At 44.3% G+C, this 26,453-nt stretch overlaps 1 protein-coding gene across 4 annotated transcripts in view; it reads right to left on the bottom strand.

The window, feature by feature from the left end:
* RYK (receptor like tyrosine kinase) overlaps positions 1-26,453 on the bottom strand; it is a 152,299-nt gene that overhangs the window by 78,377 nt on the left and 47,469 nt on the right. For 2 of the 4 annotated variants that reach the window (XM_077826219.1, XM_077826220.1), the window contains exons 2-7: positions 22,539-22,660; positions 18,406-18,505; positions 16,618-16,752; positions 14,801-14,857; positions 9,871-10,015; positions 4,482-4,582 (exon numbers count right to left, since the gene is read on the bottom strand). In XM_077826219.1, coding sequence (XP_077682345.1) covers positions 4,482-4,582; positions 9,871-10,015; positions 14,801-14,857; positions 16,618-16,752; positions 18,406-18,505; positions 22,539-22,660 — 660 coding nt within the window. The remainder of the gene's footprint in view (positions 1-4,481; positions 4,583-9,870; positions 10,016-14,800; positions 14,858-16,617; positions 16,753-18,405; positions 18,506-22,538; positions 22,661-26,453) is intronic. The other 2 variants (XM_077826221.1, XM_077826222.1) reach the window with 2 other exon arrangements.

The raw sequence follows: 26,453 nt of genomic DNA, 5'->3' as shown, positions 1-26,453 counted from the left end.
ATCCCTGAATTCTCCCTCATCCTCTTGTTTTTATGTGCGTCTACCTTCTAGATGATGAGCTCATTGGGGCAGAGACCGTCTTTAATTGTGTGTATTGTAAAGCATCAAGCACATTGATGGCACTAAAAATTTGAGAGAGATGTTCTAGTGGACATAGACTTAAAGAACACAATCTTTGTTTTAAATATAGCATCAAACTATTAACTCAATGCTTCACCGATTATATAGAAAAAGTGAGTTAGACCAGCCTTTAAGGCTGTTTCTGTAAGAAAAAAACGATATGCAATTAAGTTGATCATTTAGGAGAAAATATTAGTCATAATTATATGACTGAGTAAAAGAAGTGCAGGAGGCAGATCTAAATTTGGATATTACAAGCCAAAGTAAAGCTATTTCTCATCTATTTATTTCAATTTAAATAAAAAGGAAGCCTGTACAAAGCTCTGGACATATTACAACAAAACCCCAGCAACATCAAACTCATTTAAAAGGAACTCTGCTAGCCAGCCACCTATGAGAAAAGCACCTTTCCACAGTCTAATCATGCGCTCAGCCCTCTTCAAAAACCCTTTTAACAGATGTCTTTTACAGTCATTTCTACTTCCAACAATGGTGACAATAGATAAAACATCAAAAGAGAAAAAAAGAGATGGGAGAGGTTAAGGAGAAACGGATTGGGCTGATTTTCAATACCGGAGAAAAATAAGATGGTGGGGACCTATAGTCTTACTAGGAAGTTAATGGTTTAAACATGCAATGAGCACTGATCGTGTGACAGGCTTTCACACGGTCTGCTCATTTTCCTTTCATGGGTGCTTCTCATGCACCCCCTCGACATAATATCTGCTTGCTATTCTCTCATCACAAGCATCGGGTCTCCCACATCTTCCACAGCTCAGTTACCAGAGTCATCTCTGAATCTGTGTTCTGTCTTTTTTTGCATTCTCTTTCCTCAACCTTTCCCAATTTTCATTTAGGTATTATTTTGTTTTTGATTTTTTAAGATGTTTCCTTCCTCTCCCAAAGCCTGATCCTGCAAACATGGAAACCAATGGCTAAGCTCCCACTGACTTCAGTGGATACAGGATCAGGGCCTTTTACACCAGCGATTTCTTTTCCCCTAACCTGTATCTACAGCTTCCTCAGTATTTCTTGGTTTCCCCTCCTAATCCTTTGTTGCTTCCCCATATGGTGTGGAGAAGGTGAATAAGGAAGTATTATTTACTCCTTCACATAAACACTAGAACTAGGGGTCACCCAATGAAATGAAAACAAACAAAAGGAAGGACTTCTTCACACAACGCACAGTGAAACTCATTGCCAGGGGATGTTGTGAAGGCCAAAACTATAATGGGTTTCAAAAAAGAATGAGATATGTTCATGTAAGATAGGTCCATCAACGGCTATTAGCCAAGATCGTCAGGGATGCAACTGCATGCTCTGGGTATCCCGAAGCCTCTGACTGCCAGAAGCTAAGACTTGATAACAGGGTACGGATTGCTCAATGATTGCCTGTTCTGTTCATTCCCTCTGAAGCACCTGGCATTGGCCACTGTCAGAAGACAGGATACTGGGCTAGCTGGACTATTGATCTGACAAAGCATTGCTGTTCTTGTATTTTCCCTCATATGCTTCACAACTCTACTTCGTCATCTTTAGCTGCACTATGTTGGTCCAGATAAAGCAGAAGATAATTAAATGCTGAAGCATCACCACAGTTGCAGAGCTTTTAAATTGATTTTCTGCTCTGCCTGGAGCAGCAACATGCAGAGAAACAGCACCCAGAAATAAGCATTAGTACTTCATACTGATGTCCAAGCCTGAGCCCTAAATGAAGATGCTTGACCCTGTCTCATCCATTTCCTGCAGATCATTTTCTCCTACATGCCGCTATTTGCTGTTTTCAAGGAATCCTAAAGCACTGCATAAGTAAGCTCCTCACAAGGATTAGGCAAGACATTGGTGGATACACAGAGGCCTGGTCTACACTACAGAGTTAGACAGAAGTAAGCTGCCTTGCGTGGACCTAGCTATCCAAGTGTGTACACTTACATTTACTTCCCACGAATATAGCATCCAAATACAGCAAAGCAGTGCCACCACTTCCCCGAGCGACGCTGAGCCATGGTCCAGGTATTGAAGTCGATGCAGCACAAGTGCAGACACTGGGTTACTTATTTTGACCCTAACAGTCCTTCAGCAGCTGTCCCACAATGCCCAACACTGATGGTCATAATTGTGAACTCCACTGCCCAGGGGTTATGGAAACCAGAAAGCCTCCCACCCCTTTAAAGCCCTGCAAATTTCTGAAATGCCTTTTCTTGGCCGTCCAGCTCAGCGAGCACACCTAGCAGCTTTCCACTGCCTCTTGCCCAGCTGACCATGACATCTACACGTTCAGATGCACTCTGTCCCGGAACAGACAGGAGATATTGGATCTCCTGGGCCTATGGGGAGAAGAGGCTTTGCAGCCCTAGGAGCATCCACATCTATAAGCAGATTACACAGGGGATGCAGGAAAAGGTGTATGAAAGGGATCAGGAGTAGTGCTGCGTGAAAGCGAAGGAACAGCATCAGGCATATCAGAAGGCTGGGGGGCCAACAGTCTCTTTTACGAAGAGCTGCATGCCATACTTGGCAGACACCCTACTGTTACCCCACAGACCACTGTGGATACCTCCGACGAGCCTGAGTCACAGGCCCCCAGCATGAACACCAAGGGTGAGGAGGATGGGGGACATGCAACTGTGGGGGAGTGGGGGGGCTGGCCACGGGCAAGCGATGCCGCAAGCTAGAACCTATTTGAGACTCCACTGCAGTCCAGTCAGTTCTGGCGTCGACTAAAGTTTGTAGCATAGACATGGCCAGAGACAGCTGGAAAAGATACATCTGATAAAGCAGAGGAGTAGAGAGATTTCACCCCAAACACAAAAATATCTAATTGAAGGATAAGCAGCAAAACCACAGATTCATACTGGTGTGATAATGCCTTGGACAGAATAGCAACATGTAGTTTGCCTAAACCAGCAAAATGACATAGCAGAGCTTATTATAGAATCATAGCAATGCAGGGCTGGAAGGGACCTCAACAAGTCAGCAAATCCAGCCCCCAGCACTGGGGTAGGACCAAGTAAACCTAGACCATCCCTGATAAGTGTTTGTCTAATCCAGTGGTTCTCAAACTGTGGGTCGGGACCCCATTTTAATAGGGTCACCAGGGCTGGTGTTAGACTTGCTGGGGCTGAAGTCCGAGGACTTCAGCCATGAGTGGCAGGGCTCCGATTACATGCCCCCCACCTGGGACTTTGGCCCGCCTACTCAGGGTGGCAGGGCTTGGGCGGGCTCAGGCTTTGATGCCCCCCTCCTGGGTCGTGTAGTAATTTTTTTTTCAGAAAGGGGTCGCAGTGCAATTAAGTTTGAGAACCCCAACCTATTCTTAAATATCTCCATTGATGGGGATTCCACAACCTCCAGTGGACACTAATTCCAGACCTTAACTACCCTTGTAGTTAGGAAACATTTTCCTAATATATAACCTACATCTCCCTTGCTGCAGATTAAGCCAATTACTTCTTGTCCTACTTTTAGTGTACATGGAGAACAATTGATCACTGCCCTTCTTAATAACAGCCCTTAACATATTTGAAGACTTATCAGGTCGCCCCTCAGTCTTCTTTTCTCAAGAAGAAAAATTATTAAACCTTTCCTCATCGATCAAAAATAGTATAAAGTTCAGAAAATCTGATGCTCTCCTCTGGAATCTCTGCAATTCCTCCACATCCTTCCTAAAATGTGGTGCCCAGAACTGGACACAGTACTACAGCTGAGGCCTCATCACTACCCTGTAGAGCACTCCCATTTCCTACACACAACACTCCTGTTAATACACCCCAAAATGATTTTAGCCCTTTTTACAGCTGCATCACATTGTTGACTCATTCAATTTGGGATCCACTATAACCCCTTGCTCCTTTTCCGCAGTACTACCACCACCCCATTCAGCAGTACAGTTAGTCCCCATTCTGTAGTGTGTATTTGATTTTCCCTTCCTAAGTGAAGTACTTTGCACATCTTTATTTAACTTCATCTTGTTGATTTCAGATCACTTCTCTAACTTGTCAAGGCTATTTTGAATTCTAATCCTGTCCTTCAAAGCGCTTGCAACCGCTCCCAGCTTGGTGTCATCTGCAGATTTTCTAAGCATACTCTCCAGTCCATTATCCAAGTCTTTAATGAAAATATTGACTAGTACTGGACCCAGTACTGACCCATGCTTGTGGCTAGCTGAAATTCTTCTTTGAGGTAAACTGGTATCAGAGGCCTAGGAAGCACAGACTAAACAGATGCCAAGCCCAGATCTTGTTCATGCTCCTCCTTCTTGGTCAATATGAATGTCATCAATAGGGCACATCTAATCATTGGGACACTAGGCCAGCCCAGAGTCACCTGTTGTACGTTTTTGTAATTAGATTAATACTTACTGGTTACTGGTGTAGCATTGTTAGGGGTGTCAGCTCTCAGGTACTGTGTCGTCTGTGTAGAGGGCTGGGATAAACCTTGTGAGCTGCTGCTGTCACTAATGCTGTTTTAAACCAAAAAAATTGACAAAACATCAAACTTGCTTCTGTAACATAAAATTCTTAAGATCCTGTCAGAGAAATTCCAGCATATCAAAATTAAATTTAGACGATTATCCACAGTACTGAGACTAAGGAAAGCAGGGTGATTTTTCATAGTGCACCGTTTGATTCTCCACAATCCTATCACCACTTTCCTTTAACATTTAATGCTTTTCATTAATTGATTTGCATACTGATCTATTTTCTATTAAGTTTTCTCAATCCTTGTTGAAATGTTAAGATACGTGTACAGATAAGACATGACAGACAAAAAGCATTACTTATCTCCAGTAAGTTTCATATACCTTCCTTATTTTATTGATACTAGTCTTCTATTGTGGTTGAATACCATTCATGAAATAGACCCACAGCACCAGTCTGAGCCAAGCATACAGCTGAGAGGTATAGTTCATGCTTCCATACACACATATGCACCTTGGTTCAGACCTGTAAAGATGGTTACATACCTGTTTGGTAACTTTTGTTCTTCCAGGTGTGTTGCACATATCCATTCCATTTTAGATGTGTGCACAACAGTGCACCAAAGACAGAGAACTTTTTTCCAAAGCAGTACCGTATCAGGTACTCCGCATGCTCATGTTGCTAGCTAGGATATAAAGGGGCAGAGTTGCCCTGATCCCCCAGTTCCTTCAAACCGAAAGTGAACATCAGTTGTGATTCCAATGAAGAGGGGAAGGAGGCTGGGTCATGGAATGGACATCTCAAACAGTTACCAAACAGGTATGCAACAGTTTTTAATTCCTCGAGTGCTTGCACATGTCCATTCCTCTTTCGGTGACTCACTGGAAATTCTAGATGGAAGAGGGTAACAGAGTCTACCTAAACAAAGGCTGCAATACCACTCTCCTAAATCTACCTTTGTTGAGGCCTTGGAAAGAGCATGAGTGGTGAAGGTATTAGCCAATGACCAGATCTCAGCCTGACAAATGTCACTGATGGGAACGTGACTTAAGAAAAGAAGCTGATACCGTTTTGTGCTCTTGTAGAGTGTGCTCAACTCTTTGAAGTACTGGAATATTAGTAACATAGCACAGACAAATACAGGAGGAGATCCAAGAAGAAATCTTCTGCAAAGTGACAGGTTGCCCTTTCTTCCTTTCAAAGGAGATAAACAACTGGAGAGATTCTAAACTCTTTAATCTTGTTCAGGTAAATGGCTAGCATACTACCAACATACAGTCTGAAGGTTTTCCTTATCTTTGAGAGTGAGGTTTCAGAAAACAGATTGGCGAGTATACATTCTGAGATTAAAATCCAATACCACTTTGGTAAGAAATTTGAGATTTATTTTTATTAAAATAACTTGCTTCATATTCAGGCCACTAAAGTCTCAAGTTCTGCTACCCGCCTTGCGAAAGTGATAGCTACCAGGAATGCTACCTTCAGAAAGAGATGAGAAAAGGAATGTGTAGCCATAGACTCAAAAGGGGGCCCCATTAAAACCGAAAGAACCAAATTGAGATCCAAGGATTGTGCAGGATCTTTAACAGGTGGGAAGAGCCTGTCAAAATCTTTCAAGAACCTAACACTCAGAGGATTGGGGGGGAAACAGATCTTTCCTTCTATGGGAGGATGGAATGAAGAGATAACTGCCAGATGAACTCTCAGAACTGACAGACAGTCCTTTCTTTTAGGTGAAGCAGGTAAGCCAGTGTAGGGAGCCAGGGTGGCTCCCCTCCGAACCAGAGGGTAAAGAGCCACCCGCTAAGCCTGAGTGGGCGGGGCCAGGCCAAGCTTCTGACAATCCCCGGAAGGGGAGGGGTGGGACAGGAAGTACAAAGGGCGGGGCCCTTTGCCCAGTGAGGAGAGCACCAGGGAGGGAGACAGACGCAGGCTGCTGGCTGCTCCCTCGCGATCCTGCCGCTGACCCAGGTGAGGCCCTGGGCAAGGAGGAACCGGACCGGGAGGAAGGCCTGTGGCAACCAGGACTGCCAGCCGCTGAATACCCGGAGGACCTGGAGGGGCCTGGCTGCAGCCCGGGCTGGCGTGAGTCCGACACAGAGGGGGAGCTGGAGCTGCCAGCCGCGGAATACCCGGACAAGCCGGAGGGACCGGAGAGACCGGGTAGGAAGTAGCCCAGGGGCAGAATTCCACTGTGGGGTGGGTGTGTTTGGTCAGCGGGCGCGGACGGCCCCGCTGACGCAGCGGCAGGACCTTCGCCTCCCGCCACTGACCGGGCCCAGGGGCTGGAACACAGTGGAGTCGGGTGGGCCAGAGTTCCCCTACCCAGGCACTCCCCTGCCTGGGGGGGGGCGCACTGCAGACTCGTGCCAGCGCTCCCCTGCCTGGGGGGGGGCGCGCTGCAGACTCGTGCCAGCGCTCCCCTGCCTGGGGGGGGGCGCGCTGCAGACTCGTGCCAGCGCTCCCCTGCCTGGGGGGGGGGCGCGCTGCAGACTCGTGCCAGCGCTCCCCTGCCTGGGGGGGGGCGCGCTGCAGACTCGTGCCGGCACACCTTCCCCGCTAATTCCCCAGAGCCCGAAAGGTGTGACCGAGGCCTGCCAGTGGGATCATAGCTCTCCATTGCCCCTAGGGGCTCAGAGGACCGACTGAAACCTGTCACAGCCAGTTAAGTGAATGGGAGCACATCAAGGGGCGAGATCTTTCTGCTGGGATCACCCTGAAAATCTCTTCTATTTCTTGAGAAATGTATTCTGGTGGAAGGTTTCCTGCTATTTAAATGAACATTTTGAACTCCAAGTGAACAGAATGCTTTCAGAGGAGTAAACCACTGGGCATCCAAGACACCAGCATATGCCGAAAGGGCCAGGATACAGAGTGCTGCAAACCTATTATCAAGACTTGAGGGAACATTACAGGATACCAAACTGAAAGGCTCAAGAGATCCAAGAATCAATACTGATGGGGCCAGGCTGGTGCTATCAAAATTGGATCATAGAATCACAGAATCATAGAATCATACCTCATAAGACTACTTCTTATGAGTCTCCATGTGGGGCTTGGCTCTCAAAGTGGAAGAGAACTTCTTCTTGCTAGAGAAACTGAAAGCACCCAACTCCTTCTGGTGTTTACGTGGTACCAGGGAAGGAGAACACCTTCCATATGACAAGGGGAACCTGTCAAGTCTAGCAGTGCACTCCAAGATGGAGTTGAGACCGAACCCCTACGTACTAAGCAACTGGGTTCTTACTGGGGGGGGCGAGGGGGGGGAAGGAAGGGCAAAGCTGTTTCCATTAAGATATATGTCGAAGTCTAACTCCCCTCAACTTTAGTCCTGGTCTTAAAACACATACACATAGGGGACTTACGTCATGCACTACCATCTCCTAAACACTTTAAACAACTAGAATAAGGGTCATTGACTGGCATGGATTTTTAACAGCCAGAACAGCACTTAAATTCCACAGACCTATGCATGCCCTGCTACTGAGTTTAAAGCTCAGAGATGTAAGAAACTAAACAGGTTACTAAAACACATACCACTAGCCATCAGTATAAACTACTATGTACATAATGGAAATAACTTTCTCTAAGAAAATAAAGAGAAAGCATGACAAGCACACACATGCTTTGACTACCAATCACAGGCAGTGAGAAGGAACTGAGGAGGGTTGGGGCAGCCTCACCCCTCTGTATCATGTGCGGAGGATGCAGGTGCTGCCCCTACAAATTACCTCTATGGAAAAAAGTTCTGTGGCTTCAGTGCACTGACACACACACAGAAAGTGGAATGAACACATGCATGTACTTGAAGAATGCCAGTATACCAGCCATTGTGATTCTCTTATGAGACTGCCAAACTGGCTTTCAAAAGTTAATATCTACAGTGGTAAACTATTACAGAGATCATACCCAGGTTAGCAATACTGTTTGCTCAGGTCACCAGCCTTCTATCCCCTCTATCCCCACCACCACTTAGGTTAGTTAACCCCCTACCAAGACTTTAAAAAAACTAAAGAAAAAGTGGACATTTACAGACCAACATATTGTTCACTGTTATAACCCTTCCCCTGAGTCTGTGCTTGTCTTATTTATTTAGATTGTAAGATTTTCCACAAAGGAACTTGCAGTTTGTACAGAGCCTCCACAAAGAGACTGTGATCTCAGGTGGGGTCCCAAGGCCATAGTATAATACCAGCGATGCACCAAATAACTGACCACAATGAAGACAATTTTTCAGCATCCAAGTTCTCTCAAAACTAGGAAAAAGCAACTATTTTCAGTGTACTCAGATATACTAAAGCCTCCTTTCTTCAGCCATGACAGCCTGAGTAGCTCTGAATTTTTGGCTCCCCAAAGCTCCTATCCCATTGCCCCCAGTCAACTGTATTGCACAAGAGGATCTGGGATTTTGAACCATGTCCGCAACTGCTGCCTCTGACAGGGCTTTGGGGAGCCAAAAATTCAGAGCTACTCAGGCTGTCATGGCTGAAGAAAGAGGCTTTAGTATATCTGAGTACACTGAAAATAGTTGCTTTTTCCTAGTTTTGAGTTCACTTTGAGGCTCATTCCCTTCCTTGTCCTTTTCTACCTGTTAAGAGTCATAAGGAGTTCTTAAGAGATAAGAAACTTCCTGGCCACAATGAAGTTTAAGTATTCCAATAAGGCCTGAAGCCAAGACAGAGCAAAGGACTTGAATATAATCATAAGTATTAAAAGTCCCTCCTACCTCAATTACTGGCTGTTTCAAGATAGTGGGGGCAGTGCATGGTTCTTTTCTTTATCAATCTCCTATACCACGTTTCGTGCCCTGGAGATTCCCAGATTCTGACTAGCACTCCAACAAATGGGTGCACCACCATTGCTGTCACTTTATGTAGCTGTGCCCAGCATTTCTGTTTTGACCATTTGGAGAAAAAACTGACAGCTTCAAATTAAACAAGTCTGAAAGGACGTGCCAAAGCATGATCAGCTTTTGCAAAAAAAACAGAAGCCAGAGAGGAGCTACCACTGCATTCTGACTAACTGGAGGACACCCAAACTGCCAGCATTCCAGGTTATTGCCTTTTACTTATCCAGTGCTATGGACTGTTGCTGTTGCCACCTTAGCTAGCTTACATCAAGAAACCCAGTTATGTAGATCAGAGGTCAGAAGACAAAATTGTCTAAGTACAAGAAAGGAAGGAAAGTATTATGACAAGCAAACAGTGACAATTAATTTCTCAGTTTTTAAAAGTGATTATCAGTGTATGTGTCTCTTTTTGCACATAATACACAGATACCTTCACAAATGTCAAACAATTGTATATGAAAAGAAGATTGTGTACTTTACCTGTCATCCAACTCTATTCTTTTCATACTATGAAGATGCAAGACAGCTAATATTATAGCCACCAGGAATATAACAGCACAGCAAACTCCTACGCTGATATAAAACACACGGGTAGAAGTGGTGGGAGCAGCATTTACAGGATCAACTGAAATGGAAGGGTAAAACAGGTCATTGAAATGTACTTTTCTCCAAAAAAGAGAGAAATTACATTTATCAATTTCAAATTAGTTCATATATGATTGTGCAAGGAATGTGTTTGTGTTTTTAATTCAGTCTAATACTAGCATTTGTTTTACACCAGTCTAAAAGAACAGGACCAAAGAAAGGCAGCCCTGATGTGTCTTAGTGTTTAAGCTTTCCATTAAGCAAAGATTTAAAGACTGTTTTCCCAGTAGGGGTCAGTACAAGACAGAGTAAGCAGACTCAGGAAAAGATCACAACATTCTAACAAGAAAAATCTCCCAGAACCTTCCTGCATTAAGCCAAGTCCAAGACAGAGGGCTTGTCTACACTGACAAGTTATGTCACCAAAAACTGCCTTGTACACACTGCAATGGGACTTTTGTTGGAAAAAAATGGACAATTTTGGCGACAAAAAACTTCCACCCCTGCAAGAGACTTTTGTCTTTTCCACTTCCTTTGTCGACAAACAGCCAGTGTAGACACCACGCCTTCCCCCCTTTTCCCCCCATTTATTGGCCTCCAGAAAGTGTCCCACAATTCCCATGCTGCCTCTCTGGTCAGCGGTTTGAACTCTGCTGCCCTGCAGCCAACCCACCCCTCCCCCTTGCAAGCCCCAGGAATTTTAAATCTCATTTCCTGCTTGCTGGCTTTCCAGGTGAGCATGGCTGGCTATCGCACCAAACCACTTGGACCACCGCTGAGCTGTTGGATCTGATCAGTATATGGGGAGAGGAGTCTGTTCAGTAGCAGCTGAGATTGATCTGTAGGAATCGGGACACATATGGGCAAATTTCTCGAGGCTTGTGCGAAAAGGGCTATGATCGAGACACGCAGCAGTGCAGAGTGAAGATAAAGGAGATGAGGCAGGCGTACCATAAGGAGCGGGAGGCAAACCATCACTCCAGTGGTGCACCTAAGACCTGCCGCTTCTATAAGGAGCTGAATGCTATCCTCAGTGGTGACACCACCTCCATCGTCGACAGCCCCCTGGATACCTTGGAGGCAGCAGAAAGAGGGGGTAACCTGGAGGCTGACATACTGGATGAAGAAGTGGAGCTAGAAGAGAATGTGAAGCTCCCAGCGGGGTCACCCAGTGGGGCAGACAGCCAGGAACTTTTCTCCACTCCAGAAGTGCTCTACGGGGAGCAGGAAGCAGATGAGATGCTGGGTAAGTTGCTATGGCTTGTGTAGGGAATCAACAAGTGGGAGGCAGGTAGTGTTTTATGTAAGCTGGACATTGCCCTGGGTAGCTAATCTGCATGGCCAAACAGGGTGTCGATGGACATTGAGACCTGCAGGGAATCCCCCAGAGAGGAGCTCTGGAAAGTTTCCAAGCAGTACTTGTTAATCCTCTGCTGCAGATTCCAAGGGATTGCAGCCTTGTTAGTTCCCCCATTGTAGGAAACCGTACCATGCCATTTTGCAATCACTGGAGCTGGGACCAAAGTGGCACATAGCTGATCTGTATATAGACCGGGGTGAAAACCGCAAGCATGCAATAGTTGTGCCCTGGTTTCCCTGCTTACCCGCAGCAGTGAGATGTCAGCCAGCAGGTTGGCCGCCTGTGAAAAAGTGTGTGATAATTTGAGAATGAGTTCCCTGCAAACGGTGTCCGTTTTGTTCGTACCCACAACCACCTTCCCCCCCACTCCCGACACTCACCATGATTGGGGTGCTCGTGGAGCTCTGTGCCTGCCTAGTGAAAGTGATTGCTACCAGTTGCAAAAGGCCCTTGTTACTGAAATGTTTCAATCATTTGCTGGAATGTAACAATCCCTCTTCTGTGCATTGTCCACAGCAGCCGAGACCTTGAGGAACACACCACACACTCCTGCTGACCAGCTTTGGCAGATAAGGAAGAAGCTGAGACGCAGCAAAAAAGACATGTTCCGCGAGGTGCTGCAGTGTGATGAGAGAGAGAGACCAGGGAACACAAAAGTGCTGGGAAGCTGAAGTCAGGACAGAAAAGAGAATGCAGCATTTGCTAGGCAAGCGACAGAGCGCATAAACGTTATGGAGGATCAGACAGAGATGCTCAAGTCTTTGATACAGCTGCAGACTGAGCAAATCTGTGCACAGATTATGCAAATGCAGCATGAGGCTATGACCACAGGAATATTTTCCTCAGTAAGGTCTAGCCTGCCACTGAGACACCTCCAGCGAGCTTTCAAACAGCCAAAAGCACATTTGACTACCATGCGGCACCTGCTCAGCCTGTTGTTAAAATGCTCCTTGCTGCTATCCAGGGGCCCTGTGTAAGATTTCATGAGCTAGGGCTGTAAGGGGTAAACTGGGTCTCCCAGGAGTACTACTGGCATTTCCACATTCCCCACTGTGATCTTGTGGTCTGGAAAGAAAGTCCCTACCTGCAGCTTTCTGTACAAGTCACTGTTCCTGAAGATCAGTGCGTCATGCACCTTTCCAGACCTGCCTGCATTGATGTCCATGAAACACCCCTGGTGATCCACAAGCGTCTGCAACACCATGGAGAAGTATCCCTTCCTATTGATGTATTCTGAGGCATGATGGTCTGGCGCTAAAATTGGAATGTGTATGCCATCAATCACCCCGCCAGCGTTAGGGAAACCCATCTCTGCAAAGCCATCCACTATTTCATGCACATTTCCCAGAGTCACGGTCCTCCGCAGCAGGATGAGATTTATTGCTCTGCACACCTGGAGTAATACAGCCCCAACAGTGGACTTCCCTACTCCAAATTGATTTGCAACTGACCAGTAGCAGTCTGGAAAGGGCAGCTCTCATTCTGGTGTCCTTGCACCATAGGTCAAGGGCCAGCTCAGCACATACCTCCAGGAAGGTTACTTTATGCATTCTAAGGTTCTGTACCCACTGGTCTTCATCCTACACCTGCATGACAATGCAATCCCACCAATCTGTGCTTTTTTTCCTAGCCCAAAAGTGACGGTCTACCGTATGCAGCTGCTCTGTGAATGCCAAAAGCACTGATAAGTTGCTGCTGTCCATATCACACTTGGGTGCCTGTGATTCATCCTCTGTCAGTAACTTTGCGAGTAACTCTGCTGCCATGTGCGATGTCCTCCCAACAGTTAACAGTGCATAGGAGAGAAGTGCAGGATCCATCCTCTCTCACTTCAGATGCTGGTGGCTACTACAAAGACTGACAGTTGGAAAAACGGCGCAAAAGGAAAGCCAGAAACCATTGGAGGGCTGGGACACAAAGCGGTGCAAGACAGGACATTTTGAATGTCCCAGGATTTGCCGCGCTCCGTTTCCTCCTTCCCACAACATCTAGCGACAGATGGTGTCACCAGGCACTGTGGGATACATACCCTCAGTGCATTGCTCATGCTGTCAACAATGGTGCCCCGAACGTGGACACAATCTGGCGACAGAGGGAGCAAATGCAGACTCACTTTGGCAACTTTGCTTTTGTCGATTTTTTCCTGTCGACATTAGTTTCATCGAGAAAACCTGCCAGTGTAGACAAGCCCATGGACCAGCAACCCAATCAGTGCCATCATATACTCACCAAGGACACCCTGGTGCTCTCCAGGCTACATGCAAAGGGAGAAGTGGGCCTCCAAACCACTGGTCTTGGGAGGCTGCTTACTGGAAACTAACAATCCCTTCCCCACAAAAAATGCTATCGCTACCAAAGTATACCTGGGGGAACTGGGAGAGCTGCAATCAAACCAGCCACCTGCTTCTGACCCTCTGCACTCATTCTTGCAGACTTAGGTAGAAACTGCACTAGAGCAAGTGGAATTGTAAAGAGGCATAACTTTGCAGCAAGGAGAAATCCAGTTCAGCCATGGAGAATCACACTTAAGACCTCATATTTGAGGGAAGTATGGAGTTAGTGCACAGAAGTTGTGCGCCTTCCCCTGTCCCCCAGCCGTGAACTGATCTGCAACTAAAAGGCTCCCTAGCCTGTAGCTCAAGGGTATCTTACTCTCTGCCTTTAACAAGCCTCATGGGTGGGATCCCTGGTACCTGTCCTACTCCTTGTTTAATGCAGCAGCACTTGCAGGTGATTAAGCCTTTTCAACCAACCAACCTCAACTGCACTGATTCCTGGAGACCAGCACAAATTAGCAACCACTGGGCTGCCTGTCATGCCTGCCCTCTACAGTGCTAAGAAGCTGCCATGTGTGTGCACCAAAAGAAGGCAAGACCTACTCCTATTTTAGGAAGAGGGCCCTACCCACCCCCCATCATTTTTAAACAACACTCATATTAGGCAAAAAAAAGTGCAAGGGATAAGTAAGTAAAAAATTAGCACCACAGGAAACTGAATAAAGCTGCCCATTGAGTTCCACAAGAATTTTTACGAAATGCTTATGTTTTGGGTACCACAACAGGCGCTAGCACGCTGTGGTTGGCATTTCCAACTTGGGACACGGTGAGGGAGATAATAAGGGCCGAAGCCACTTCACACTGCACATTTACATCAGCAAGTTAAATGGCACACACAACAGATTCTAAATCTAAAGGTCAGAAACAGATTGGCTTTGATAGCCCAAAACCTCTGGAGTCATGTATCGGGCAAAAATTGTGATTACCCCAGAACAACACCTTCTCACCCTCATTATATATTGCTGACTGAACAGAAGAATGGAGTTAAGAAAACTGAGAAAAGCCTGTCTCTAAAATCTGAATTTCATGGAAGTTACTGTTTTCACATCGTTCTCTTCATAAAGAAGATATATCACAAGGTTCCTGTTAAGTTACACCAAAACAAGTAAGTGCCCTTAATATTACTTACAAATAGCTTTGCTGCTGTTTTTGTCAGATGTTGGAGTTTTTACTTCTTGTTCAAATTCTAAATCGACAAGAGAAAAATGTGAAGTTCTAGTACACATTTTGTATTGTAATTCCTTTACACTGAATCACCTTGTCCATTTCTATAAAAAAGTGTTTTCCTAACTCGTCAGACTGAATTAAAACCTATTGTTAATGTTAATTTCAGATTTTCACTATAATCATGTTTTGTCATGCTCCTAACTCTCAAAAATTCTCCTTCACAACTGAATTTGCCATGTCTGGTCTCAGCTGAGTCTCCCAATCCAGTACTTAACTACTATGGGTGGGGAAAATGATACTGGACATCCTTTGTCCACAAATTCTCAAAATCTAAGGACTACTGATACACAAATGGCTATTTTTCAAACTATCCTAAGTCATCAAAACCTATTTTCATCAGAAAAGCATTTTTCAGTAAGAACTACTTTCCTGCAAAATGTCAGCTTTCACTCTCCTTGCACTAATTTTATTGTACGAGAAGCGGTTTAACTGCTTTCTGCTCACATTTTCTAAGAACTTCCATTTGGAAATTCATAACCAAATGGAAGTGAAGTCAGTCTGCCCTCAGGGTAGACGGTGACTGAGACACACACACACCCCACCAAATGCTATCATGAGACTGAAGAATTATGAGGAGCAAGCGAACCGAAATAGTGATCATCTTTGCTAAGAGCAGTCTACTGAGAATAGGAGATTAAAGAAAAACATTCTTTACAGTACTCCAAAGCCTACCCTCTTTCAAAATGGCTGCAGACTCAAGAAAAAAGTCTTCAGTTATGAAAAGTGCCCCCCCCCCCCACCAAAAGGAAAGCATTAATCCGCACAAAAAAATATTCAAATGTAGCTTTGCTCTCCAAGTTTCAGTGTTTTAACTACATGGGGAGTTTGAAAAGTCTGCATCTTTTTTTTTTTTAGTGAGATCATAAAGGACAAAAAAGATTCTCAAGGTGCCAACTTTAAGTGACCCATTTTAAGATCATTTTAACTTACTTTATAAGATTTACTTTTAAATTCTCAGAAAAGCCTTTCTATATTTAAAATGCTGTAATTTTGGGGAGACTATTTTTTCCAGACATAAGGGGTGGTATCCCTGCTTTAAATGCAAAACTTAGTCATAACTATGAAACTGCAGTCACTATCTCCATAATACAGTAATTCCCAAACTTGTTCCGCTGCTTGTGCAGGGAAAGCCCCTGACGGGCCAGGCCGGGTTGTTTACCTGCCGTGTCCGCAGGTTTGGCCCATCGCACCTGCCAGTGGCTGCGGTTCGCTGCTCCAGGCCAATGGGAAATGCTGGAAGTAGCGGCCAGCACGTCCCTCAGCCCACGCCGCTTCCAGCAGCTCCCACTGGCCTGGAGCAGCGAACCGCGGCCACTGGGAGCCACGATCAGCCGAACCTGCAGATGCAGCAGGTAAACAGCCCGGCCCGCCAGCGGCTTTCCCTGCACAAGCAGCAGAACAAGTTTGGGAACCGCTGTCATAATACAAAGCCAGTTATTCAATTAAAGCCATTCAGCTGCCCTGCCTTCCCAATTCTGTGTAAATTTAGAATATTTATTTGTTCCCCCATCATCCTCCTTCATCCAAATTTCCCTTATTTCTCTGGAAGGCAAGAGATCTTACCAATCCCTCCCTCTATTCTCAAGTTCCTGGGAAACATTTTATTTCATTCTGAGAGATTCTTATTCCATACCCATCACCGTAATCTCTCCCCCCTCACTCCTTTTTCCTCTCCTTTAACACTAAAAGTTGCTAAATCTTGGAAGCTTGATGTCTTACTTTTGTAGCACATTTTCCTTCGTTTGAAATTTAAGACTGTGATATTTTTTGAGGAATTTATTGTCAAGTTGAGCTGCATTAATATTGTAACCTCAGAGTCTAGTCTGCCCGTGCAGGAGAGTTCAACACGAAACACTGCAAATAGAAAATTAGAGTCAGACATTTGTTTACACTACATTTCAACCATTTTTTAATACAATCTTCAAGTGATGCAGGATTCTGCTGCCTTTTTTTTAAACTCAAGCATTTTCCTAGAATTTCACTTTGCTGTTCAAACTGGGTAATTTCTGGGAACACATGGCATTTTAGGTAGCAGCTGTCAAATACATTTAAACAACTGAAATTGAAGTTTGCAGATCTCAAAAACCCAACAGTATCTGTGGGTAAACAATGGTTAGTCACTCTACATTGCAGTTACCAAATATTAATGAATCACATGCAGAGGCTCAGTGTGGTCCAAGGGTAGTGAGGAACACACACAGAACTGCTTAGAATCAAAGAATATCAGGGTTGGAAGGGACCTTAGGAGGTCATCTACTCAAAGCAGGACCAATTCCCAATTTTTGCCCCAGATCCCTAAATGGCCCCCTCAAGGATTGAACTCACAACCCTGGGCTTAGCAGGCCAATGCTCAAACCACTGAGATATCCCTCCACCCTTAATTTCCTCTTATTTTTTAAAACCATCAAGGTGGCCTTTTTGACAGCACCCAAACTGGCCTGAGCAAATCTGTCTGGGAATCTAGCTTAAATTAACATGACTAGGTTTGTTTTCAAGGCTATGTACCAGCATCGGTGATATCAGAGCAACTGCAGAAATAATAGGCTTGACTCTACTGCTTACCCGTACAAAAAGGACAAAAAAGATACAAAATGCAAAACAGCAGCATTTTACATCCATTGCGCACAGGTTCAAGCAACTCCAAAGGGTACAAGACAGTGCAGAATTAAGCACAGTAACTGTTACTTTGCTTCTGCAGCAGCAGATGAGTGCGTTTGTGAAAATCCCACACAATGCAGTTTTATTTCTAAAACATGTTCTAGAGAAGAATGAATATACACCAAATAGTTGTTTTTATTTGATTTTTTACAACGCATCAATGTCCTTAACATGTTAAACTTATTTCTACTACTTTTCTTTTAAAAAGGCAATCATTAAGTTACGTAACTATAAACTAGAGAAGTGGGATTAAAATCTGCACAACTGTTGGCCAAACTGGAATAAGAACCTTCTATATATTCTTGGAATGCGATGCTTCCCTTCTCAGGAAAATTTGTATTCTTTTTCCCCAAAAAGAGGGGAAGGAGGAGATTTATTCTTGACCACATCAACTTATAATTGCCTTCTAAAAAGGAGCCATCATCATTCACTCTGAATACTTATGCATATGCTAGACCTGTGAACAACAATCACTGAGAAAATATTTGTTTGATAGAAACATACTGCTAAACTACTAGCGAACAGGAAAAAAAAATGCATACAATCAGAAGAGCTTGGAATTCTCATTATTTGATTTTCCTTTGTTTAGCATGTTTCAGAAAATAAAATTTATCGCGTATCTCAGTGCATCTAAATCAAATGAGATACAAACGTTAAGATTTTCTATATACAGAATTATCTAGATGTGTCATAACTGTTGTATCTTATATGTTACGTACAACTAAAGTTACACAAAATTTTACTGTATGCATTTCTGGGGAAACTAGGAAATGTTACTGAGTGCCAGAAAAACAGTATTCATGGTAGTACTGTGCATGTGCCTTCAAAGCAGAAAGCCTGTTTACTTACCTGATAATGCACGAGGGACTTCTCCTTGTACAGAAATGTTCGCCTGAGGCATATCTATAGCCATAGCATTATCTACCTGAAATCCCAGTTTATATTCAACCTGTAACAGTATGTGGGAGAAGGTTAAAAAACTCCAATGATAAAACAATTAATATTAACACCTTTTCAAGCAATTTTTATTTGATACATAAAATTAAAATCATTAATCAAAATTTGAGTTTAAAGTACCTGAAGTTCATCACCTCACCTGATTTTCACAAGGCATGCTGCTCAGTACTCTGAATATCAGGCTCTGTTATGGTATTTCAAATTGGACATCCAAAAGCACTCTAAATCACTAATCATGTTTGAAAATTTAGGCCAGAATTGTGTTTGTTTTTTTTAAATAATCCTTTAAAAATACTTAAAATATGGCTAACTCCAATATATTAAGTTTATTTGTTCAAAAGCTAACTAATTCAATCTATGGGAATTAAGAAATCAAAAAGGACATTACCACTCACCTAGTAAGTTTCAGTATAAGAAGGCTATAAACTACAGGCTCAACTACAGTTAAGGTCTGTTTCCATTTTAAGACCCTGAATCTTAAAAACTTGTTCAACTACTGTCCAGGAGAGCTAGCTGTATTTTAAAGAATTCTTATTGAGGTAAGAGGAACAAATCATCCCGATGTCTATTAAGAATAGTAAATATGGCAGGCGACCAGCCTGGCTTAACATTGAAATCCTTTCTCATCTAAAAAAACACAAAAAAAGAAGCTTACAAGAAGTGGAAGATTGGACAAATGACCAGGGAAGAGTATAAAAATATTGCTCGGGCTTGCAGGAGTGAAATCAGGAAGACCAAACCACACCTGGAGCTGCAGCTAGCAAGAGATGTTAAGAGTAACAAGAAGGGTTTCTTCAGCTATGTTAGCAACAAGAAAAAAGTCACGGAAAGCGTGGGCCCCTTACTGAATGAGGGAGGCAACCTAGTGACACAGGATGTGGAAAAAGCTAATGTACTCAATGCTTTTTTTGCCTCTGTCTTCACGAACAAGGTCAGCTCCCAGACTGCTGCACTGGGCAGCACAGCATGGAGAGGAGGTGACCAGCCCTCTGTGGAGAAAGAAGTGGTTCAGGACTATTTAGAAAAGCTGGACGAGCACAAGTCCATGGGGCCGGATGCACTGCATCCGAAGGTGCTAAAGGAGTTGGCGGATGTGATTGCAGAGCCATTGGCCATTATCTTTGAAAACTCATGGCGATTGGGGGAGGTCCCGGACAACTCGAAAAAGACTAATGTAGTGCCCATCTTTAAAAAAGGGAAGGAGGAGGATCCTGAGAACTACAGGCCAGTCAGCCTCACCTCAGTCCCCGGAAAAATCATGGAGCAGGTCCTCAAGGAATCAATTCTGAAGGATTTAGAGGAGAGGAAAGTGATCAGGAACAGTCAGCATGGATTCACCAAGGGCAAGTCATACCTGACTAATCTAATTGCCTTCTATGACGAGATAACTGGATCTGTGGATGAGGGGAAAGCAATGGACATGTTATTTCTTGACTTTAGCAAAGCTTTTGACACGGTCTCCCACAGTATTCTTGCCAGCAAGTTAAAGCAGTATGGGCTGGATGAATGGACCATAAGATGGATAGAAAGCTGGCTAGATCGTCGGGCTCAATGGGTAGTGATCAATGGCTCCATGTCTAGTTGGCAACTGGTATCAAGCAGAGTGCCCCAAAGGTCAGTCCTGGGGCCGGTTTTGTTCAATATCTTCATTAACGATCTGGAGGATGGTGTGGACTGCACCCTCAGCAAGTTTGCAGATGACACTAAACTGAGAGGAGTGGTAGATAAGCTGGACGGTAGGGATAGGATACAGAGGGACCTGAAAAATCAGATGATTTGATCAAAAGAAATCTGATGAGGTTCAACAAGGACAAGTGCAGAGTCCTGCACTTAGGATGGAAGAATCCCATGCACTGCTACAGACTAGGGACTGAAAGGCTAGGCAGCAGTTCTGCGGAAAAGGACCTGGGGGTGACAGTGGACGAGAAGCTGGATATGAGTCAGCAGTGTGCCCTTGTTGCCAAGAAGACCAATGGCATTTTGGGATGTATAAGTAGGGGCATAGCGAGCAGATCGAGGGACGTGATCGTTCCCCTCTATTCGACATTGGTGAGGCCTCAGGTTTTGGGCCCCTCACTACAAGAAGGATGTGGAGAAATTGGAGAGAGTCCAGCGAAGGACAACAAAAATGATTAGGGGTCTGGAACACATGACTTATGAGGAAAGGCTGAGGGAACTGGGATTGTTTAGTCTGCGGAAGAGAAGAATGAGGGGGGATTTGATAGCTGCTTTCAACTACCTGAGAGGTGGTTCCAGAGAGGATAGTTCTAGACTGTTCTCAGTGGTAGAAGAGGACAGGACAAGGAGTAATGGTCTCAAGTTGCAGTGGGGGAGGTTTAGGTTGGATATTAGGAAAAACTTTTTCACTAGGGGTGTGGTGAAGCACTGTAATGGGTTACCTAGGGAGGTGGTGGAATCTCCTTCCTTTGAGGTTTTTAAGGTCAGGCTTGACAAAGCCCTGGCTGGGATGATTTAATTGGGGATTGGTCCTGCTTTGAGCAGGGGGTTGGACTAGATGACCTCCTGAGGTCCCTTCCAACCCTGATATTCTATGATTCTGCAAATGCATGCACACAGCAGCTCAGAAATAATCCTACTAAAAATTTACATGCATGCACACTCCTGCAACTTGGAGTATGTAAAGCAGCGTTTCTCAAACTGGGGTCTGTGGACCTCTGGGGATCCCCCAAGGGTACTTCAAGGGATCTGTGAGCCCCGCTGATCAACTCCTCCCCATCCAGAGTTGCAGAGGGGCTAAGGCAGGCTCCCTGCCTGCCCTGGCTCCCTGTTGCTCCCAGAAGCATCTGGCACATCTCTGAGACCCCTTGGGTCTCTGTGTGCTGCCCCCACCCCAAGCACCAACTCCGCAGCTCCCATTGGCCGGCAACTGCGGCCAATGGGAGCTGCAGGGACAGTGTCTGTGGGCAGAAGCAGCGCATGGAGACCCCTGACCCCCCTGCCTAGGAGCCCCTGCCAGAGAGATGTGCCGTCGCTTTCAGGAGCCCACCCCCCAACCCAAACTCCCTCCCAGAGCCCGCACCCTCCTTCACCCCAACCCCTTGCACCAGCATGGTGAAAGTGAGTGAGGGTGGGGGAAAGCCAGCAGCAGAGGAAGGGGGAATTGAGTGAGGGGAAGGGGGGAAAGAGGTGGGGCGAGGGGGGATGTCTGGGTCCAAACAGGCAGGATTGGGGGGGCCCAAAAATTTTCAAATCAAAATGGGGGCCCAAAACTGGTTGCTGAAGTTTGAGAACCGCTGCTTTAGATTTTATTTATGTATGTCAAGCATTTGTATTAATTTACTCAAACCCAGCAAAACAACTGTGGTTCAAGTTTTACAAAAACATTTACCCTCACGGAGACTAGACAGATAATTTCAGCTGCAAAACTTCAGCCACAAAGTTGAAGTAATAAGTAAATCAAAATGCTTTAAAATGGAAATGCATAGGCAAACTTTACTACAGGTGTTGCTGCGCACTCCAATTATAATGGATACATGAAATAAAAGATGACTTCCTTTCCATCTTATTGGGATTTAATGATCTCTAAATACCACGCAAATAGATCCCTCTCTTCCCTCAAGCAACGTCTTTTCTAGGAATCCACAGAACACAAGATTCAAAGTTTTCAAAGGCCTTAATTCACAGCTGCCTGTTTCATGTTTAATTCACTGCCAGTATACCAACTGACAGGTTACCTATAAATGTATCAATTTTGAAGTAAAAAGGATGATGCCCCAAAGAACACTTATTTAAAAATACTCGGAACATTTTAGAAATGTATCCAACAAGCCACGCCCTTTTCTTCTCAGTCTTTAATTTCTTCTTGAGCACAATTAGTTGGTTCACTCTGGCTGTATAAATAAAAAAAACTAAACAGCATATCCTTTTATGCGCTAGCATCTTCTAATTTGTGCAAAGAAAAGAGCAAAAAAGTGGTCCGACTACTGACATTGACCTTTTGTTAAAATCTAGGCAAGACATATTCATATATTAAGGTATGTAATGCAAACTCTATTTATGCTTACCTTGGATTTAGCATGCCAACTGAAATGAAGACTGTTGGTCTCGCTGGGTATTAACAGATTGAAGGACAATGCATAGTGATTAATAAGATCATTCCTCACATAATATAGCTCTGCATCAAGACCTAGAAATCAGAGTATTTAGAAAAATATAAGGTAAGGAAAGCAAAAGCCACTAGTAACTGACGCACAGCTACAGTCTCTCTTTTATTTGAAGTATTCATAGAATCATAGAATATCAGGGTTGGAAGGGACCTCAGGAGGTCATCTAGTCCAACCCCCTGCTCAAAGCAGGACCGATCCCCAATTAAATCATCCCAGCCAGGGCTTTGTCAAGCCTGACCTTAAAAACTTCTAAGGAAGGAGATTCTACCACCTCCCTAGGTAACGCATTCCAGTGTTTCACCACCCTCTTAGTGAAAAAGTTTTTCCTAATATCCAACCTAAACCTCCCCCACTGCAACTTGAGACCATTACTCCTTGTCCTGTCCTCTTCTACCACTGAGAACAGTCTAGAACTATCCTCTCTGGAACCACCTCTCAGGTAGTTGAAAGCAGCTATCAAATCCCCCCTCATTCTTCTCTTCTGCAGACTAAACAATCCCAGTTCCCTCAGCCTCTCCTCATAACTCATGTGTTCCAGACCCCTAATCATTTTTGTTGCCCTTCGCTGGACTCTCTCCAATTTATCCACATCCTTCTTGTAGTGTGGGGCCCAAAACTGGACACAGTACTCCAGATGAGGCCTCACCAATGTCGAATAGAGGGGAACGATCACGTCCCTCGATCTGCTCGCTATGCCCCTACTTATACATCCCAAAATGCCATCGGTCTTCTTGGCAACAAGGGCACACTGCTGACTCATATCCAGCTTCTCGTCCACTGTCACCCCCAGGTCCTTTTCCGCAGAACTGCTGCCTAGCCTTTCAGTCCCTAGTCTGTAGCTGTGCATTGGGTTCTTCCGTCCTAAGTGCAGGACCCTGCACTTATCCTTATTGAACCACATCAGATTTCTTTTGGCCCAGTCCTCCAATTTGTCTAGGTCCCTCTGTATCCTATCCCTGCCCTCCAGCGTATCTACCACTCCTCCTAGTTTAGTATCATCTGCAAATTTGCTGAGAGTGCAATCCACACCATCCTCCAGATCATTTATTATTCTTGACTCTTTGTACTAGAAGCTCTGCTTTATATATATATATATATATATACACACACACACAGTTCATAAATTCTATTTTTATATGCATAGTGTAGATAGACCATCATTTTTGCCAGTGTTGAGAAGTACTGCAAATTCCTGACAAAGTATTAGTTCATAAGAGGAGCTCACACCTTAAGGACAGAAAGATGGACCAGGTCAAGGAAGGGGAAACAAAGGGGATTTTCTATACAAACTAACAAGAATCACTACAGGCAGTAATGAAGGGATCCCTCATCTCATGGACCACATATTGTCTATTCCTGTGCATTAAGGGCTCAATTCTGCTCATGTTTACAATGATATATGCAGTGCTGGCAGACCAGGTGCCAGCTCAGGCCAAGAGCCCTGGTCCTCACTGAATATTGAAAAATGCATAGCTGGAAACCAGTTTGGGTCACCTGTGTGTTAGTATTGTTAAATAGAGTTATAAGAATGTGTTTAGTTTTTATGAAATGTATGTAGGATGCTGCTTGTATTAATCTTACTAATATCTGTATCCCATGTTACAAGGTAATATTTAAGTGTTTGCTCTGTAACTATAAAAATGTTTGCTAAGACTTACAAACCCCAGCAGTCAGGAGAAAAGCATTACCAGGAGGGAAATACTAGTTTATCAGAAAAGATGTCATTTCCTCCCGAACAAAAGGCAGCCTACAGACACCAGACAAACCACTGGAACATCAGTGGACAAAATACTTTGCTGATTGATTCCCCCGCACCTATGGAGAGGGTACATACACAAGCCCTCATCCCACCACAGCTTGAACACTGAGGGAAGGGAATAAAAATTCCTGACCAGAAGGATTTGTATCACTATGCTGCCTGGAATTTGGAGAGGGCAATATTTCTAAGCATAAGCAAGGGCTCCCCAAGTTGCTTAGCCCTAAATGACATTAAACTTTAGTTAGTTTAATACAGGATTGGCTACAAGCATTGTCTTTAGTGAGAGATCGAAGAGACAAGTGACTTGGGGTAAGCGACTGGTCCTTTGGGACTGGGAGTAACCTGAATATTGTTATGATTTTTCAAATGCAAGCTTGCCTGGGTGACAAGACAGATGCCCAAGGGGGGCTGTGACTCCACGTTAAGGCTGTTATAGTGCTTGAGGAGTTCACACTTGATACTTTATTGGTGCAATCTAATTATAAAACACAACCAGTTTGGGACTTGTGCCTTGGTTTGTAACAGTCTGCCCTGAGGTTGATTCACATGTTCGTGAGCCACTCCAGACAGCTTGACAAAATAAATTCAGAATTCACTGTAATGCATTTACAGTGTTGTGACTGGAAACAATTTGGCCCAGGCCATCTCATTTTTTGAGCACAGTTTAAAACTATTTAATGAGTGAGGCAAAGGCTCTGAGGAATTAAGTAGAGGTATGTGAAATTTTATCCAAAAATGCAGATTTCACAAACTCTTATCAATTTCACAAAATGGTTCGATTAAAAACAAAAACAAACATTTCAATTTGACATTTTCAGAACCTAATATTTTGATTTGACATATCTTCATTTCAAACCTTCCTTTAATTTTATTTAAAAGAATTAAAAACGTTAAAAAAGGACTCAATCAAAAATGTTTTGGGAAAACAAATCATTTCATTGGACCCGAACCAACAAAGTTTTATTTTAAATTTTTAATAGTATCATTTCAACCCAAACCAATTTTGGGGTTTTTTTTGGAATTGCCAGCAAACCAAAAAACCCATTATTCTCCCAGCTCTAGTATTTAGAGCATATAATTAGACCATAGTATTGTATATGCACAAGAGGAGAGAGTTAAGATTTCACAGGCAACCTTAAGGTTAGCATTTCCTCTCTGATATACTTTATAAAAAAATTTTTAAAGGGAATTTCCTAGTTTTTTTCTTAAAAAAAACAGAAAAATCCATAACATTAAAATTATTTGCTAAAGAACACCGGATTGCAGTTTCCCATCCAAGATGCATATTCTGATGCAATGGATACTGCAGATGCCTGCCTCGTGAGGGCCACGGCTTCCCGCAGCTCCCATTGGCCAGGAACAGCTAACCACGGCCACTGGGAGCTGTGAGCAGCCGTACCTGCAGACGCTCAGGTAAACTAAACATCTCACAGCCCGCCAGGGGCTTAGCCTGAACAAGCCATAAACCGAGTTTGGGAACCCCTGCTCTAAATAAAGCGGATGAGGCATGAGCTCTGTATGACTGGTCAAAGGCCCCAGAAGCATTGGTGGCAGAGATAGCACTAACACTATTTAGGTAATACTATTGATATGCATGGCAAAAGAGAATCCATTTCACTCCCCCACAAGTGTAAAAAGCAAATCCCAGCTCAACACTCATACTATGAGACCATATGCATCTCAACCAACTAGGTTTTCCTTTCGTGTCTCTGGATCAAGGGCTGACTTGATCAACTCTGTCTGCAGTACTAACAGTACACGTAAGCAAGAAAACCCCAATACCAAACAAAAAACCCCACAGATGCCTGTTCTAAGGCAGTGGTTCTCAACCAGGGGTATGTGTACCCCTGGGGGTACTCAAAGATCTTCCAGAAAATACTCAACTCCTCTAGATCAGTTTCTCTCAACTTGGTGGCTGCAACCCTAGGGGTGGGGGTGTCACAGGATAGGTTTAGGAGGTTGCAAGTGAAGGGCCAGCATTAGGGGGTGGCAAGCAGGGCTTTAGCCCTGGGCAGCAGGGCTTGGGCTTCAGACAAAGCTCAAGTGAAAAACAG

Source organism: Eretmochelys imbricata, chromosome 9, assembly GCF_965152235.1.
Source record: "Eretmochelys imbricata isolate rEreImb1 chromosome 9, rEreImb1.hap1, whole genome shotgun sequence".
Taxonomy (NCBI): Eukaryota; Metazoa; Chordata; order Testudines; family Cheloniidae; genus Eretmochelys; species Eretmochelys imbricata.
The sequence above is the reverse complement of the archived record's forward strand: the minus strand, read 5'-3'. Positions and strand labels throughout refer to the sequence as shown.